Genomic DNA, 18,699 nt, shown 5'->3' with positions numbered 1-18,699 from the left:
AAGAAAAACAGCCCCAAAGCATGATGCTGCCACCACCATGCTTCACTGTGGGTATGGTGTGTTACAGTCTCCCGAGTGGCGCAGTGGTCTAAGGCACTGCAGCACAGTGCTAGCTGTGCCACTAGAGATCCTGGTTCGAATCCAGGCTCTGTCGTAGCCGGCCGCGACCGGGAGACCCATGGGGCGGCGCGCAATTGGCCCAGCGTCGTCCAGGGTAGGGGAGGGAATGGCCGGCAGGGATGTAGCTCAGTTGATAGAGCATGGTGTTTGCAACGCCAGGGTTGTGGGTTCGTTTCCCACAGGGGGTATGAAAAAAATAATACCGGTAATGTATGCACTGTAAGTCGCTCTGGATAAGAGCGTCTGCTAAATGACTAAAATGTAATGTAAAATGTGTTCTTTGGGTGATGTGCAGTGTTGTTTTTGCGCCAAACATACCTTTTGGAATTATGGCCAAAAAGTTCAACCTTGGTTTCATCAGACCATAACACATTTTCCAACATGCTTTTGGGGGACTTGATGTTTGTTTTTTGCAAACTTCAGCCGGGCTTGGATGTTTTTCTTTGTAAGAAAAGGCTTCCGTCTTGCCACCCTACCCCATAGCCCATTCATATGAAGAATACGGGAGATTGTTGTCACATGACCAGTTTTCTTCTCGTCTTTTCATAAATTTTGGAGGGACGTCCAGTTCTTGGTAATGTCTCTGTTGTGCCATATTTTCTCCACTTGATGATGACTGTCTTCCATGGTATATGTAATGCTTTGGAAATTATTTTGTACCCTTCTCCTGACTGATATCTTTCAACAATGAGATCCCTCTGATGCTTTGGAAGCTCTCTGCGGACCATGGCTTTTGCTCTGAGATGCAACTAAGAAAATGTCAGGAAAATCCTACTAGAACAGCTTAACTTTATTTGTGATTAATCAGAGTCACTTTAAATGATGGCAGGTGTGTAATGACTTCTATTTAACATGAGTTTGAATGTGATTGGTTAATTCTGAACACAGCCACATCCCCAGTTATAAGAGGGTGTGCACACTTATGCAACCAGGTTATTGTGAGGTTTTTATTTTTCCCCCTCAAAGATTTCAGTTTGTTTTTCAATTGAATTGTTCACATTATAGGTCACATTTACAGTTGAAAAAGTTCTGACATGATTTATCTTTGTCTCATTCTTTTACATCACAAAAACCTGGCATTTTAACAGGGGTGTGTAGACTTTTTATATCCACTGTAAGTAGAAATTCCATTAAAAATCAGCCGTTTCCAGCTACAATAGCCATTTACAACATTAACAATGTCTACACTGTATTTCTGATCAATTTGATGTTATTTTAATGGACAAAAAAATTGCTTTTCTTTCGAAAACAAGGACATTTCTAAGTGACCCCAAACTTTGAATGGTAGTGTATATCTTATAAATGGCTTTCTGCCAGAAGTCAAAGAGCTCTGGATGAGTTCTCTGTACAGTTGTGTTTTTATCCCGGTGTTTCCTACTAGCATTTATTTTCTCTCTCCTTCGTTTTTCCTCCTCTGCGCCGTGTACACATGCTGCTCTTCCTTCAGAAAAGCATGCATCACAACTTTGTTCATTTGCACAATTTCTCTTGTTCACTTCGATTGGAAATGTACACACTCACCGCAAATGACATTCGGAAGCTACTAGTTATGCTTGTATAACATTATGAGCTGGATTTGCCTGTCTTTGCATTTAGTTTATGTTCGTTTTCAATCGTTAGCCTTTAGCTAACAGCGTCTATGTGAGTCCGCAATTAGTTTGTGCTAATTTTGTTAGCATTCTGGTAATAGGGGCCCAATGGACTTTTCTTGTATTTTAGCGCCCCCTTGTGTGTTATGCGGGTAATACTGTAAATCCCAGGATGAGAGAAGGACGGTATGATATGAAAATCTGGATACCGCCCAAGCCTAATGCTCTCGAACATTCCCTCTTCCCCAGAGCACCCTCAGCGGAAGATAGGGGAAACATCCAGTTTTCAGGGTTACAGTATCTTCAACCAAGCTTGCTTTTCCCCTGAAAACCGGATGTGGGGACTCCACTCAGGCGTTTATTTTACGCCTGCTACGTTAGGTTACCCCCAGAGAGCCCCTTGTACCCTCCTGTTTCTCTTCCCCTCATATTTCCTACCCTCTGCTTCTCGCGTGTGATTGTCTCCTAGCACCTGACTTGTTTCTGCCTGCCCCAGTCCCCATCTCAGCACCAGATCAATTTCTGAAGGACATGAGTCATGACAGGCTGCCAGTGTCAACTCCCTAGTTCTGTAATGACTTAATGGCCAGATGTGGACATTTATAACATGTGGTAGGAGGACAGATATATTTTTGGACATGGTAAGTCACTAAACCCTGGCAAGGCTGACATTCTTGAATAAATAAAATGTGAGCTCATTGCTTATGTTTTTGTTAGTAGCTTAGGCTAGACACAACAATGGGAGTCTGTTTGGCATAGATGTCCACATCAGCAGACAGACACAAACACCAAATGAAAAAAGTTAATCCTCTGGCTCTAACAGAAAAAATACAATAACAACAACCCGGGAATAATCGCTTAAGCAGCATTAGGGTTCAAATAAGGTCATGTGGTTGGAAAATAAGAGTGGCCTAATTTAAAGAGGGGTGTTCATAGAGAGGTGTGTTGTATGAGACCTTGGTAATTCAGTGGGTGTTACTTCTTTATTTATGCATTTCAGAGTTTACTGATGTAAACCACAGCAACAATGTGGGGTGTTTACTTTAACATATTATTAAAGGGACAGTCACATTAAAGTGAATCTCCAGAGATTTTGTATAATTTCAGGCAGTGGATTTGGAAGTAGTGCTCCCCAGCCAAAATGGGTCCTCGAAAATTGTGCACAAATGTGTACTATGTCATCCATGTTACGTCCTGCAATTTGCATAACATTTTACGAATTTGTAAGTGCTTAAGATCCCGGACTGCATCTTTAAGGGACATGCACTGTATAAGGACAACTGAGTGGAAACCTAGAGAAATTGAAAAAACAAAAATGGGGATACAACATTCCATATTAGGCACTAATTTTAAATCTAAGACATCTGTTACAGTTATAGGACATTATGGGCTAGAAAATGCATGTTTCCCAGCAACTCAAAATGTGTCTTTCTTGGCTCTTGAGTGTTTTGATACTAGTTAGCTATAGCCAAGGGTTCTAGAATATACTATTATGTAAAACACTTACCAGGGAATCAACATAATATGTTAATCCTGTCACAGTGCTAAATAGCTTGCTTGAACTCACTGCTTTTCACCTTCTCAATAAGTTATTTATTTACTCTATAGACAGATATGAAACCCCAACCTTACCATAAGCTCGAGCTCAGTGCGATGAACCCCTAGTTTCTTGAGCCCAATTGACAGGTCGTTGACGCAGATGCCCCCATCACCATTCACGTCCAGGACTTGAAACAGCACTTTCAGTCTGTGGTCCTGCTCGGGTCCACCACAAAGTTCACATGGGTATGATGGCTCACAGGAGTCATCACAGGAACCTGTGATCTCTCCTGACAACGGACTCTCCCGAGATGGAGGTGAGGATGTAAAGGATGATGAGGATGCACCCCCTGCATTTCCGACCCCTCCACCGGGGTCAGAACCCCGGCGCGCCTCCTCTGTTCGGCATTGACAGAAGACCCCGCTGAGCAAGGGGGACACGAACGTCCCTTGCTGGTGCATCATAGGGATGGAACCAATATTGGCAAACTACTACAACCAATGACGATATTTTTACAATATCGAAATGTAAGGTGACGTGTCTATTTTAGCCACCACGTCACGTGCGTTCTAACCCCAAATTGTTAAGAAGGAAGGATTGCTAAAGTAGTAGCTACAGACAAAACAGTCAAATGTTGTACTCTTTGCAATCTAACTTTCTTATTCCACTGTTATGCCTGTTTAGTCCAAAACGGTTGACTTATTAATTATCTGCTAACTCAGTTGGCTTGCTAGCAACCGGCATATTAGCCAGCTAGCTACTAACGTTAGCTACAGCTGAGAAATGAGGAGGTGGATGCTGTCTGAGCCGCACGTGGATTAGAATGTAGTCAACTTCGATACATTTTTGTGCCACGAAAGTCACTTCAGAGATACCTTCTACTGGTCGTGAAGAGATCCACTTTCCTTTCTACGCTAAGGTGCCGGCGAATTCCTCCCGTTTGAATTGGCGGTCGGTTTGATAGTGATGCTACAAAATAAACCGGTATCGTAGGAGGGCTGTTCCTGCCAGGAAATGGGCCAGTTCGTTTTGCATGGCCCGGTGCCCCGGGTCGATGGCGATTTCACCAATTGATCAATGGAATCACAGATAGAACAATGAGCCAGATATTTCACCGGATGTATAAATGTGAAGCATCCGGTTGCTGTTTCCGCTCACTACCAAATATGGGGATGAGAAGAAGCCCAGTGGCCAGCAGTGGAAGATGGAGCGAGATGGATTTAGGCAGACATTCTGCTCATTTTCTCATTGATGAAGCATTTGATCTCCATACTGTTTTCTGTAACAAACAGAGTGGACTGTGTTTTGTAGACTTTACCTTTTGCCAAAGTTTTAAACAATTGTGTTGTTTAAAAGGATTGCAATGGTGAATTTAGTTATTGCACACACGCACTTCACAGAGTAGGCGTTCCCTAATGGAAATATGCAAATAAATGCTAGAACTCGCCAATAGAATCTCACTAGCTCGTGTTTGGCTCTGTCCACCTCCTTGCTTTTTCTGCCCACTATAATTAATTTGCTCCCTTTGGAAACGACAGGCACTGGACTATCTTGGTTTAGTTATAAAAATCTTCGATGGCACGGTCTAAAATGTGCATACTCCTCTCACCCGTGGCACCGGGCCATGCAAAACGATCTCGCCCACTGAGTGACTGGAGAAGCGCGACGTCTGAATGGGGGAGGGGTGTTGGAATTCGCATGATGGATAGGTCCAGTAGCCAATCACCATCGTTAATGTACATTTGTCAGACCCCACAAGGAAACCGGTGAATTTAAATGCATAAATGAAAACATAATGGTTAGACTCACCATCTCATGACAAAACATCCACATCACAACAAAGCCTTTTCTATATATTAATGCAATGTTGCCATTTTGTTGTTGTTTTTACTACAGAGATAAATCGTTTTATGAGGATTAACGATTGGCATTTGGTTTAGCCAACGGCAGCAGGCAAAACTGGAGGGACCCTCAGAATGTAACCAATCACGGCGCTACATTGGTTGGTTGGACGGTGTTCTAAGCACAACGAACGTAAGCGTTGTTTGTAGGAAGAAGAAGAAGCCGATTCTGGAAGCCATTACGTTGCGCAGATCAATTGAGTAAATCCTACTATTTTTGCGTACAATACGCACAATTATATTTTAAAAACAGGAATTTATTCAGATATGGCATCGAATGCCAAAAAGAGAAAAATGAATTTTTCAGAGAGGGAGGTCGAAATAATTGTGGAGGAAATAGAGAAACAAAAGCACACACTCGTTAACCACTTCAATGCTGGAGTCACTCACATAGCAAAGAATAACGCGTGGATAGAAATTCTGAAGAAGGTGAACGCTGTAACAACCTGCCCAAGAGAGTTGGCCGAAGTCAAGAAGAAGTGGTCGGATATGAAGACCGAGGTGAGGCGCAAAGTGGCCCAGGCTAGGGCGGCAATTGAGGAGACCACTACCGAGTGCACTCCGGTTCCCGTCATCCTCACTGCTATGCAGCAGCGTATTTGTAACCTCTTGGGAGAGGCGACTATCATCAGTTTACCTACTGGAGACCCAGATGCTGAGATAACTTTACCTGTTACTATGAGTTCAGCCACCACCGTGACACTCACAGAGAGTACGTTTTTCACAAGTTTTTAAAACGACTGCAATTACATTGACAAGAAGAGCTAGAGTGAATTCCTGTTCGTCAGAGCTCCAATGTTACACACTATTAGTGTGAAGATATGTAAATAGTGTTGTTTATTTATGTCACAATAGCCATTTGTTCAGGTTGCCACCCAAAATGAAAGGGAAAACATTGCTTCAATACATTGCTTAATCTATTCAGAACACTGTTTCTTTACAGTTTCCTCTCCTCCTGACCTTTTATTTCTCTGATATTTATAGGCCTTCAGACAGCTTCAGCATCATGTGAGGAGACTAAATCCCTAGATGGTAAGTCGTTTATTCCAAGGTTTTAAATGTTTGGTACTGTAATTTCTTTTGAGTTAATGTCACACTTTACTTGAGGCAGTCACAAGGTGAACAACAGGGTGTGCAGGACCAGTAGTGAATAATTCTATCCTTATGGGCTAAACCATCTTTCTTTCCACCAGCCGAGACCACGTACCACACACTGGAGGAAGGCGGTGTGGTGGAGTACTGCACCACCACTGAAGCCACGCCCACCGTGGTGACCGCCGTGGAGTCGCATCCGGTGGAGATGCTGACGTCAGTGTCATCCCCTCCGCCGCACAGCCAGGCCAAGCCCCAGGAGCTGAAGAGCCGCATCGCCCTCAACTCAGCCCGGCTCCTCCAAGAACAGCGGGTCACCAACGTGCACGTGAGGCAGATCGCCCAGCACCTGGAGGGCCAGAACGAGCTACTGCAGATGATCCGGAGGTCCCAGGAGGCGCAGGCCTACGCCCAGGAGAGGCAGGCCCAGGCCCTGGAGGGAACCCAGGCAGCCCTGCTGGCCCTGGTTCAGATGATGAGGCCAGCTCTCAAGGACCTGAGGAAGTTCCTGCAGAGTGGGACAGACAACTCCAACACCAACAACAGCTCTGGGGCTGCTGCAGAGGGCTTAGAACAGAGGCCCAAGACCCCGCCTCCACAGGCAGCAGAGGAAGGCTAATAAAGACTCTGTGTGTGTGTGTGTGAGAGAGAATGAGAGAGTGTGTGTGTGTCTGTGTGCATGCGTGCGTGAATGAGAGAGTGTATATGAAATGCATTTGTGAGCTTGCTCATGTTTGTGTGAAAGAGAACTTTGAGGGAAAGAGAACTGTAATGATTTGCCTTAGAACAAGCATGTAGGTTTAGGGTTGTAGTTCTAGAAAGACATACTATCTAGATAGAGATAAGTTGCTGTAATGGTTGTAAAATGAAGTTGACATTTTCTGCTATTGATTGGCATAACGGACCCTAGCCATACTGACTAAAAAGAGAATTGTCGAAAACCTTTTTGTTCTTAGTCAGCATGGCTAGATTGACCCAGACGAAGCTGTTGGCTTATTTCAGTTATTATTCCTTATCATATGATTTTGGAATGGAATACTTTTTTTCTTTACAGCCAATGGGCCATATTTACATCACGTTTTTACCTCTGTGCAGAATTCGCTCGTTATTTTCTAAATCAAAGCAACAAAAATAAACTCTTTGTTCAAATACCATAAAATATTTGTTTTTCCTTTAGTCTTTTTCAACCTGTTCTCTATGTTTATGGTACTCTACGGCATCCCAAGCAGCGTCATCAGAGCATGTGCTGACCAGCTGGCTGGAGTGTTTACGGACATATTCAATCTCTCCCTATCCCAGTCTGTTGTCCCCACTTGCTTCGAAATGTCCACCATTGTTCCTGTACCCAAGAAAGCTAGGTAACTGAACTAAATGACTCGCCCCATAGCACTCACTTCTGTCATCATGAAGTGTTCCTATCACCTCCACCTTCCCGAGACCCTAGACCCGCTACAATTTGCATACCGCCCCAACAGATCCACGGACAACGCAATTGCCATTGCACTGCACACTGCCCTATCCCACCTGAACAAGGGGAATACCTGTGTAAGAATGCTGTTCATCAACTACAGCTCAGCCTTCAACACCATAGTGCCCTCCAAGCTCATCACTAAACTCAGGGCCTTGTGTCTGAACCCCTCCCTGTGCAACTGTGTCCTAGACTTCCTGACAGGCCGACTCCTGGTTGTGAAGGCAGGCAACAACACCTCCGCTACGCTGATCCTCAAATACGTGGGCTCCACAGCGGTGTGCCCCTCCTGTAGTCCCTGTTCATCCATCACTGCGTGGCCTCGCACATCTCCAACTCGATCATCAAGTTTTCTGACGACGGGCAGGCCTGATTACCAGGGAATTGATGGGAAAATACTGTTAGCTGGCACTGACACCACTTGACTGTAAAATGTAGGCTGACACTGACTCAATAAAAATGAGGATGCAACATCAATGTTACAATTACCAGCAGATGGCGCTCTATGTTAAGATTTAACTAATCACAATTTGACATGACAGTGTGAAGATTATTTATTTTAGATTAGTACTCTACACATGAACGTACTTTGATGTTTTACATATTGATAATAGGCCTATAGAAGAACGCTATAATTTTCTCCTCATAAAATGTGTATTTATGAGTATTAATGAACTGAAAATTATATCACTTTTGAGTGGTTAAAATAAATTGATTCTAATGTCTAAGACGTTTATATTTGTGAATACTGTATATCAATTCAGGTTATTTATTATACATAATGCAAAAAGTAACCTACACGCTTCTCTGAGCCGAAGGCGGTGCTTAGCGTCTCTATTTATATTTAGAAGAGAGGAGGTACAAGAGCCATGACTCGCCCCCCATAGTTCAAAGTAAAGTATGAATGTCAGTGTTGCTGGACTGTGAGGAGATGTCCCGTTGTCCTCTTTGAATATGAGGTAAGACTATTACTAAGACTTACTTTTTTTGACATATTTGAGTGTCTTAGTTGTACCTCTGTCTGTATCATTTCTGTGAATTCACCTCGTTCTCTGGTTGACATGCGCTTGTGCTTTCGTGGAGGGTTGGCAAGAAATACTTGGTACAATTCATGTAATGCAGAAGAATCGAATTGATCATGGGTGGAACTATCCTTTCCTTTTTGTATCTACTTTACTGACTACCTAAAAATCACGAGTTGCGAATTAACGTGTGTGCATAGAATGCTTTGGGGAATGGTGTAGATAACCAACACAGGGTGTAAAGAAAACCAAGAGAAAATCTTAACAAACCATTTATTATTGTGTAGGATATGCCTTCAAACTATTTTCTCTGAAGTTGCCCTGTTTCAATATCACTATAATAATCGGCTATGAATATCACTACAATAATCTTTGTTATAGATATTTCATGAAAGGCTTATAACCTATATGTGAGATAAATTAGGGATAACCTAGGGATAACCTATAAAATGTGTTTTAACCTATAAAATCAGTATATGATCGTAAAGCACCTGTTCTTTTTTTTCCTGCTTCAGGTCCGAATCAACACTGGGTCATCAGAGATGCTGAGCCAAAAAATCAAGGATTTGCAAGCTCCTGATTAAAAACGAAATTAATTATTTTTGTTGGTCAATCCCAAAGGTTTAATTTAGGAATATTTCTGCTGAATAAACCTGTCAACATATTTCAGTTCACCTGTTTCAACCGTCTCAATGGCGTTTTTAATTAAAAAGAAGAGGTTCAAGTTTCAAATCCATTTTACATTGGAGGAGCTCACGGCCGTGCCGTTTGTCAATGGGGTACTTTTTTGCAAGATCCGATTGTTGGACGGTGGGGACTTTGCGGTCTCATCATCCAGGTAAAAACGATTCTCATTTCTCGTTTCACTGTGCATTTTGTGCATGGGGAAGGCTATTGCCAGCCTGGGTACCAGTCTGTTTAGCTATCGTTCCACTCCTTGCCACTCCTTATCACGTTTTGCATGACAATTCCATAAGGAGTTGTCAAAAGAGCTGAAACAGGCTAGCACCCAGGCTAGGCTATTGCCTGAATATCCTGAAAGCTTGATTTGATCAATGTAGGCACAATAGTTTTATCAATGTAGGCACAAGAGGGATTAGCCTGAGTAGGCCTACATAATAGATGATAGGTGGATCACACCAATCAGGATTGTAAACAGAGGATTATTAGGTAGCTATTATAAGCAAGATCAGTTTTCTAAACATCATACACTCTTAGAAAAAACGGTTCCAAAAGGGTTCTTAAGCTGTCTGTGGAAAGGGTTCTACATGGAACCGAAAAGGATTCTACCTGGGACCAAAAGGGTTTTTACCTGGAACCTAGTTCTTCAAAGGGTTCCCTTATGGGGACAGCCAAATAACCATTTTAGGTTCTAGGTAGCACCTTTTTTTCTAGGATTATATTATCCTATTTGCATCTAACTTTAAGAGAATAATAGGATATCCAGCTCTGAGAATTGGCTGCTTGGATCCCTGCCAAAAGTTGCAACAAATGTAATGCAAATTTAGTCAGGGCTCTTGCATGATTTGTTTCTTTGTTGCAGATTTGTCACGCTTTGCCTGTTTCTGATCCTTTGCTGTGTGCAGACACCAAATAAGAAGTCTAGCAGTTTGTTTAATGGAATGATATGGGGATATGTCCATTTGATCCCATGTCATATTGTGACAGATGCATTGTTTCTATACAACAAATAGTAATAACGCAGTTTCTACAACAAAACTTGCCATTTGACACCAATTGTTTTCCAAGACATTTATGAATAAGTACCTGCAGGTAGGTAAATGCCACAGATGGTTATATCAGTGTATTGCGTTTCAATGGCTTGCTGTGATTGTGTGTGAGTGTTCCTATCGTTTGCCTCTCACACTCAGCATTCAAGTTGGCACACAGTGGTGGCAGTGACCTTTTCCAAACAACTCTTTCCCTACTCTTTTGTTTTGAGTTAAATGTCAAATGTAGACCGACAACATGCTGGGGGACAGTTAGACTTCCTAGGCTTGGTTCATTTCAATTAATTGCATTCCTACACACTTCTTACACCATGTGGGTGTCTCCATTTTTATTGTGTCAAACATTGAAATGCAGTGATTTATATCACAGGTGTGGGGGATATGTTGAACCACAACATGTGATTGATAGTAGTGGCCTGTTAAGTAGTGGTGACACAACATGTGATTGATAGTAGTGGCCTGTTAAGTAGTGGTGACACAACATGTGATTGATAGTAGTGGCCTGTTAAGTAGTGGTGACACAACATGTGATTGATAGTAGTGGCCTGTTAAGTAGTGGTGACACAACATGTGATTGATAGTAGTGGCCTGTTAAGTAGTGGTGACACAACATGTGATTGATAGTAGTGGCCTGTTAAGTAGTGGTGACACAACAAAAGGGATAAACTGTCTGTTTATCATCCCTTGCATTTACTCTAACGTAACCTCTGTGACTATAGCCCTGCAGTAGCCCAAGTCCATTTACCCTAACCTCTGTGACTATAGCCCTGCAGTAGCCCAAGTCCATTTACCCTAACCTCTGTGACTATAGCCCTGCAGTAGCCCAAGTCCATTTACCCTAACCTCTGTGACTATAGCCCTGCAGTAGCCCAAGTCCATTTACCCTAACCTCTGTGACTACAGCCCTGCAGTAGCCCAAGTCCATTTACCCTAACCTCTGTGACTATAGCCCTGCAGTAGCCCAAGTCCATTTACCCTAACCTCTGTGACTATAGCCCTGCAGTAGCCCAAGTCCATTTACCCTAACCTCTGTGACTACAGCCCTGCAGTAGCCCAAGTCCATTTACCCTAACCTCTGTGACTACAGCCCTGCAGTAGCCCAAGTCCATTTACCCTAACCTCTGTGACTACAGCCCTGCAGTAGCCCAAGTCCATTTACCCTAACCTCTGTGACTACAGCCCTGCAGTAGCCCAAGTCCATTTACCCTAACCTCTGTGACTATAGCCCTGCAGTAGCCCAAGTCCATTTACCCTAACCTCTGTGACTACAGCCCTGCAGTAGCCCAAGTCCATTTACCCTAACCTCTGTGACTATAGCCCTGCAGTAGCCCAAGTCCATTTACCCTAACCTCTCACCATAGTCCTTCACCATAGCCCTTCACTAGCTATAGCCCTATAGTCCTTCACCATATTCCTTCACCATAGGCCTTCACCATAGCCCTTCACCATAGCCCTTCACTAGCTACAGCCCTATAGTCCTTCACCATAGCCCTTCACCATAGCCCTTCACTAGCTACAGCCCTATAGCCCTTCACCATAGCCCTTCACCATAGCCCTTCACTAGCTACAGCCCTATAGCCCTTCACCATAGCCCTTCACTAGCTACAGCCCTATAGTCCTTCACCATAGCCCTTCACTAGCTACAGCCCTATAGTCCTAGTCCTCTGCTGTAGTTGTTTTTCCCTTCCCCCACTCATCCCATGTTGGGTAATATGCTTGACTCTATGATCTCATCCACCACTATGTCCCCTAGCACAACTGTCTTTGATGAAGACACCAGGGTCTAGTTAGCCTCTGCAGAGAGAGAGAGAGAGAGAGAGAGAGAGAGAGAGAGAGAGAGAGAGAGAGAGAGAGAGAGAGAGAGAGAGAGAGAGAGAGAGAGAGAGAGAGAGAGAGAGAGAGAGAGAGAGAGAGAGAGAGAGAGAGAGAAAGAGAGAGATCTGTCAGGGCATTATGCAGTTCTGTCTCCCCAGTGCCTCCCCATTTCCCCCGGGTAGGCCTTTGCTTTGCTGAATGGAGAACTCTGTCATCAAAGCACTTCATGTAATATTGTCAGGGGTGTAGTGTTGAAACAGTGAATTAGATACATGGTTAGATACTACAAAACTGGCCAATGTTATTGCTGTCCCTCAGGGACTGTGTTTAAAGGGTTGTTGTTGCATCGCTGATTCTCGGGCCTATGGTGCTTGTATGAAATGGCCGGAATTGAAAAAGAGACGTTGATGTGTGTCTCAACTCTGGAAGAGACTGAGTTGGCAACTTGGCAGCAACGACGAGATGTTGCTGTAATGTTGCCAAGGCAATGCTAAATCAAAGGACTCGGACCTAACGTTGCTTCTCTTCGATTGTCAGCTCTGCAAACCAACCAACCTCATTTGTAGTGTGGGTGCAAACTGTAAATGTGTCAAAGGCAAAGCACCTAACTGCCATATACAATAGATACATAGTCATAAGTCAAAGTCGTTGTAGTAGTATTAGTAGAGGTCTTGGTGTCATAATTTACATCCTTGACCTAATGGACTCTGCAAAGCACAACAAAGGATTTGTCACTGGTAAAGAAGGTCAGTTGGACTCTACTCTAAGTAGTAGACAGATGTCTCACCGTATGCCACTACTAGCGACCCTGTGTGTGGCGCCTATATATAACCTTTAAGCTCTCTGACACACACAGGTGTCAATGGCTGTCCTGTTGTAGCCGGTTGTGGTGGCTGGTTTTGCATAGATGACGAGGTTGAAGGCTGGGGTTTTGCATAGATGACGAGGTTGAAGGCTGGGGTTTTGCATAGATGACGAGGTTGAAGGCTGGGGTTTTGCCTAGATGACGAGGTTGAAGGCTGGAGTTTTGCATAGATGACGAGGTTGAAGGCTGGGGTTTTGCATAGAGGATGAGGTTGAAGGCTGGGGTTTTTGATAGAGGATGAGGTTGAAGGCTGGGGTTTTGCATAGATGACGAGGTTGAAGGCTGGGGTTTTGCATAGATGACGAGGTTGAAGGCTGGGGTTTTGCATAGATGACGAGGTTGAAGGCTGGAGTTTTGCATAGATGACGAGGTTGAAGGCTGGGGTTTTGCATAGAGGATGAGGTTGAAGGCTGGGGTTTTTGATAGAGGATGAGGTTGAAGGCTGGGGTTTTGCATAGATGATGAGGTTGAAGGCTGGGGTTTTTGATAGAGGATGAGGTTGAAGGCTGGGGTTTTGCATAGAGGATGAGGTTGAAGGCTGGGGTTTTACATACAGGGCCTAATGCAGATAACGGTTACAGTACAGAACTGGTCTTGTCTTGTCTGGTATTCATTCCATTTTCATTTTAGTCATTTAGCAGACGCTCTTATCCAGAGTGACTTACAGTTAGTGAGTGCATACATTTTTCATACTGGCCCCCCGTGGGAATCAAACCCACAACCCTGCCGTTGCAAGCGCCATGCTCTACCAACTGAGCTACTGGTATTGTCTGGTATTGTCTTGTCTGGTCCGGTATTGTCTGGTATTGTCTGGTCTGGTCTGGTATTGTCTGGTATTATCTGGTCTGGAATTGTCTTGTCTGGTCTGGTATTGTCTGGTCTGGTCTGGTATTGTCTGGTATTGTCTGGTATTGTCTGGTCTGGAATTGTCTTGTCTGGTCTGGTATTGTCTGGTATTGTCTGGTCTGGTCTGGTATTGTCTGGTATTATCTGGTCTGGAATTGTCTTGTCTGGTCTGGTATTGTCTGGTATTGTCTGGTCTGGTCTGGTATTGTCTGGTATTGTCTGGTCTGGAATTGTCTTGTCTGGTCTGGTATTGTCTGGTCTGGTCTGGTCTGGTATTGTCTGGTCTGGTCTGGTATTGTCTGGTATTGTCTGATCTGGTCTGGTATTGTCTGGTATTGTCTGGTCTGGTCTGGTATTGTCTGGTATTGTCTGGTCTGGAATTGTCTTGTCTGGAATTGTCTTGTCTGGTCTGGTATTGTCTGGTCTGGTATTGTCTGGTCTGGTCTGGTATTGTCTGGTCTGGTATTGTCTGGTCTGGTCTGGTAATGTCTAGTCTGGTATTGTCTGGTCTGGTATTGTCTGGTCTGGTATTGTCTGGTATTGTCTGGTCTGGAATTGTCTTGTCTGGAATTGTCTTGTCTGGTCTGGTATTGTCTGGTCTGGTATTGTCTGGTATGGTCTGGTATTGTCTGGTCTGGATTGTCTGGTCTGGTATTGTCTGGTCTGGTCTGGTATTGTCTGGTCTGGTATTGTCTGGTCTGGTCTGGTAATGTCTAGTCTGGTATTGTCTGGTCTGGTATTGTCTGGTCTGGTCTGGTAAAATCTGGTCTGGTATTGTCTGGTCTGGTATTGTCTGTTCTGGTCTGGTATTGTCTGGTCTGGTATTGTCTGGTCTGGTCTGGTCTGGTCTGGTATTGTCTGGTCTGGTATTGTCTGGTCTGGTATTGTCTGGTCTGGTCTGGTATTGTCTGGTCTGGTATTGTCTGGTCTGGTATTGTCTGGTCTGGTATTGCCTGGGCTGGTATTGTCTGGTCTGGTATTGTCTGGTCTGGTCTGGTAATGTCTAGTCTGGTATTGTCTGGTCTGGTCTGGTATTGTCTGGTCTGGTATTGTCTGGTCTGGTCTAGTAATGTCTGGTCTGGTATTGTCTGGTCTGGTATTGTCTGGTCTGGTATTGTCTGGTCTGGTCTGGTATTGTCTGGTCTGGTATTGTCTGGTCTGTTCTGGTATTGTCTAATCTGGTATTGTCTGTTCTGGTCTGGTATTGTCTGGTCTGGTATTGTCTGGTCTGGTATTGTCTGGTCTGGTCTGGTATTGTCTGGTCTGGTATTGTCTGGTCTGGTCTGGTATTGTCTGGTCTGGTATTGTCTGGTCTGGTATTGTCTGGTCTGGTATTGTCTGGTCTGGTCTGGTATTGTCTGGTCTGGTATTGTCTGGTCTGGTATTGTCTGGTCTGGTCTGGTATTGTCTGGTCTGGTATTGTCTGGTCTGGTATTGTTTTGTCTGGTCTGGTATTGTCTGGTCTGGTATTGTCTGGTCTGGTCTGGTATTGTTTGGTCTGGTATTGTCTGGTCTGGTCTGGTATTGTCTGGTCTGGTATTGTCTGGTCTGGTATTGTCTGGTCTGGTATTGTCTGGTCTGGTCTGGTATTGTCTGGTCTGGTATTGTCTGGTCTGGTATTGTCTGGTCTGGTCTGGTATTGTCTGGTCTGGTCTGGTATTGTTCGGTCTGGTATTGTCTGGTCTGTGCACGTTTGAGCACAGTGACTAGAGCTTTATTGACCCATACCATGGTTAAACTGTATGGCTGTACACAGTATACATATTCCTTGTGTACACACAGGAACTTGGAACTCAAACACACTTCTCAAGCTAGGTTATTTAACATGGGTTTAGCTGTGTGCTTCAATGGGTTTTTCCAGAGCTGTGTGAGCAAAAGAGTGGGCATTGATGTTTTTCATAGTCCCGTGGTGGCATTGGCTCAATCTCCTTGTACCAGGCAATCCTTGGACTCAACAACTGTGTGTGTGTGTGTGTGTGTGTGTGTGTGTGTGTGTGTGTGTACAGGGACAATGGGTGGCGCAGGGAGTTATGTCATAAATGTCCCAGAACATTGCTACTCTGTATTCTCTCTCTCTCTCTCTCTCTCTCTCTCTCTCTCTCTCTCTCTCTCTCTCTCTCTCTCTCTCTCTCTCTCTCTCTCTCTCTCTCTCTCTCTCTCTCTCTCTCTCTCTCTCTCTCTCTCTCTCTCTCACTCTCTTGTCTCTTCTGACAGTGCAGTGAATAGCAAAAAGACAGTAGCTCAATGTCATTTTGAGGGGAATCACACTCTACACTCCATGTATCTTGTTGTTTTGTTTGTGTTTTAAACTCAAGTCAAATGCTTTTGTGAATATATACCTCAAATTGTCACATGCGCCGAATACAACTGGTGTAAACTTTACAATGAAATGCTTGCTTATGAGCCCTTCCCATCTAAGCAGAGTAAAAAAATATAAAAATAAACAGTTTAAATAAAATAGAAACACAAGAGGAGTAAAATAAAATGAGAGAATGGAGCTACATACAGGGAATACAAGTACCAGATCAATGTGGAGCTACATACAGGGAATACAAGTACCAGATCAATGTGCAGAGGTACGAGGTATTTGAGGTAGATATGTACATGAAGGCAGGGTAAAGTGACTAGGCATCAGTATAGATAATAATAAGAGTAAAATAAAGAACAGAGTAGCAGCAGCAAATGATGAGTGTAAAAGCGTTTGTGTGTAATATGCATTTATGTGTGTGTGTTATGTGTGTGTGTTATGTGTGTGGGTTTTGTGTGGGAGTGTCAATGTAGTGTGTGTGTGAATGTGTATATGGTATGTATATATAGTCTAGTGAGCGCGTAGCTTACACCGAAATGGCACTGCAAACGTTAGGTGTATATAACTTATGGTGCTGAAACTACACTGCAAACATTGCATGTGTACCGAGACTCTTGATTCATATAATAACGTGATTATGCCCCTGGCTGTTGGTCATGTTCGTTGTTACCCAGTATGCTTGGTGTTGTGTTTGGGTCAACGGGGATAAGTTACCATGGAGACACCAGTGGAGTTTCGTTGTCACTCCCCCGGGCCCGAAATCTCCACTACCTCCCTTTCTCTCTCGTTCTTTCCCCTCTCTGTGTGTTTTTGTCTTTCTTTCAGTCACTGACCCTTCCTTCCCTCCACTCTCACAGAAAATATGTTTCAGCTAAATACTTTTTCCTGCTTGAGTAAAAAACAAACAACAAAAAACCCACCAGAAATCTGTGTTTTTCCCCCCTATGTTTTCTCATGTCATATAACTGGCATCTATCCAAGATGGAATAGTTCAGATTGTGTTCAATTTAAAGCTACATTGCACTCATATTACAAAAACAGACCAAACCAAGTCACATGTATCGGATGCATATGTTTGTTGTGGTACAAGCTATCCCTGGGGGAGCATGTGTTGCACCTTCTATGTCCTCATTCCACTTAGAAAGCACCTGAGAAATATTCCCACCAATAAGTTGGCAGTTAGTTGTGTAATTATATAATGAGTGTCGGAAAGACCTCATGGGGGCAAGGGAAGGTATTTACACACATACCATGTACAAACATACCATGTACACACATACCATGAGTAATCTTTTTAATGAACCTATTTGAGAACAGATATTGACTAATTATTTAGCATTTTGACATGTGTGTGTGTGTCCAGGGACACTTTATGGCAGGGTTCTCAAACTGGCGGCCGGCAGGCCATATTTGGTCTGTGGATGGTTTTATTTGGTCCCCCAAGTTTTCTGAGCCAGGACGACGACATAAAAGACTGTGAAAACACCAGGAAATCAGCTCCAAGTGATTTTAATTTGAGAAATCCGTTCCCAAGTATTCCCACGCATAATAGAGAGACACGTGATCGTATACAAATGTAAGCAAGGTTTGAAATTATTATGTTTTAGTCTAATATTATATCTGTTTGGGATTCTTGCAGTCAATTTGCAGTCAAATGATTTGTAATTATGTTCCAGCCCATGACAATTCGCTCAAGATAAAATTGTCCCGTGGCTGAATCTAGTTGATCCTCATCATCGTTGTGTGCTTGTCGCTCAGCTTTCTTTCATGCCCTGTTCCTCTCACTAAACACACACACACACACACACACACACATAGTCACACACACAGTCATACACATAGTCACACACATAGTCACACACATAGTCACACACACACAGACACACACACACACACACACACACACACACACACACTGACTTGCGATTAACACAGTTCATGGCAGACGCAATGCAAATAGGAAAATGGCTCAACCATTTCCTCCACAATGACATTACAGTTGAATTAGTATAAAAAATAGAATATTCACACATTCATTGAATGGTCCCAAAGTTGAACAGCAACTTTTTAACTACCAAGGCTCTGCATCAGACAGTTGTTGCCTATTAGCCATATCATGGGTGGTTTTCATAAACATCTGAAGGATGCACCACAGTGGCAGTCTTCTGGTTCCATTAGTATCCCACGATGCCTTCTGGCAGTCCAAGCCCACACAGGTAGAAGACACAGCAGGTGGCACGTTAGCATATTCATGATCTGCTCATGCATAATTCATGAGGTCTCCTGGTGGGAAGCTGACAGGTTAGTCACGTGTTGCCTTACCTCTGGGGTACGCCAGTGAGACTAGGTGGCAGGGCCTCTAATTGGTAGGGGTTTCGGAGGAGATATCGAGACACACACACA

At 43.7% G+C, this 18,699-nt stretch overlaps 3 protein-coding genes across 4 annotated transcripts in view; 2 read left to right on the top strand and 1 right to left on the bottom strand.

Moving 5' to 3' along the window:
• Nucleotides 1-4,248, bottom strand: part of slc25a25b (solute carrier family 25 member 25b) — a 60,446-nt gene extending 56,198 nt beyond the window's left edge. For both annotated transcript variants that reach the window (XM_041897607.2, XM_041897608.2), the window contains exon 1: nt 3,342-4,248. In XM_041897607.2, coding sequence (XP_041753541.1) covers nt 3,342-3,713 — 372 coding nt within the window. In that variant the 5' untranslated portion in view covers nt 3,714-4,248. The remainder of the gene's footprint in view (nt 1-3,341) is intronic.
• Nucleotides 4,249-5,307: 1,059 nt separating this feature from the next.
• LOC121583196 (nuclear apoptosis-inducing factor 1) lies at nt 5,308-7,390 on the top strand. The gene is made up of 3 exons (XM_041899390.1): nt 5,308-5,862; nt 6,135-6,182; nt 6,344-7,390. The coding sequence occupies exons 1-3, from the start codon at nt 5,418-5,420 to the stop codon at nt 6,859-6,861; spliced, it is 1,011 nt and encodes a 336-aa protein (XP_041755324.1). The 5' UTR covers nt 5,308-5,417; the 3' UTR covers nt 6,862-7,390.
• Nucleotides 7,391-8,586: 1,196 nt separating this feature from the next.
• Nucleotides 8,587-18,699, top strand: part of LOC121582074 (protein FAM102A) — a 62,138-nt gene continuing 52,025 nt past the window's right edge. The window contains exons 1-2 of the mRNA XM_045224969.1: nt 8,587-8,669; nt 9,248-9,570. Coding sequence (XP_045080904.1) covers nt 9,425-9,570 — 146 coding nt within the window. The 5' untranslated portion in view covers nt 8,587-8,669; nt 9,248-9,424. The remainder of the gene's footprint in view (nt 8,670-9,247; nt 9,571-18,699) is intronic.

This window comes from Coregonus clupeaformis, chromosome 15 (genome assembly GCF_020615455.1).
Source record: "Coregonus clupeaformis isolate EN_2021a chromosome 15, ASM2061545v1, whole genome shotgun sequence".
Classification (NCBI taxonomy): domain Eukaryota; kingdom Metazoa; phylum Chordata; class Actinopteri; order Salmoniformes; family Salmonidae; genus Coregonus; species Coregonus clupeaformis.
Note: the sequence above shows the minus strand (reverse complement) of the source record. Positions and strands in the feature narration are given on the sequence as shown.

Bases quoted from the DNA above. Each gene is read 5' to 3' on its own strand.
- LOC121583196 (XM_041899390.1), top strand. From the start codon at position 5,418: ATGGCATCGAATGCCAAAAAGAGAAAAATGAATTTTTCAGAGAGGGAG. The intron at 5,863-6,134 runs GTACGTTTTTCA...TGATATTTATAG, and splicing joins CACCGTGACACTCACAGAGA to GCCTTCAGACAGCTTCAGCA. The intron at 6,183-6,343 runs GTAAGTCGTTTA...TCTTTCCACCAG, and splicing joins GGAGACTAAATCCCTAGATG to CCGAGACCACGTACCACACA.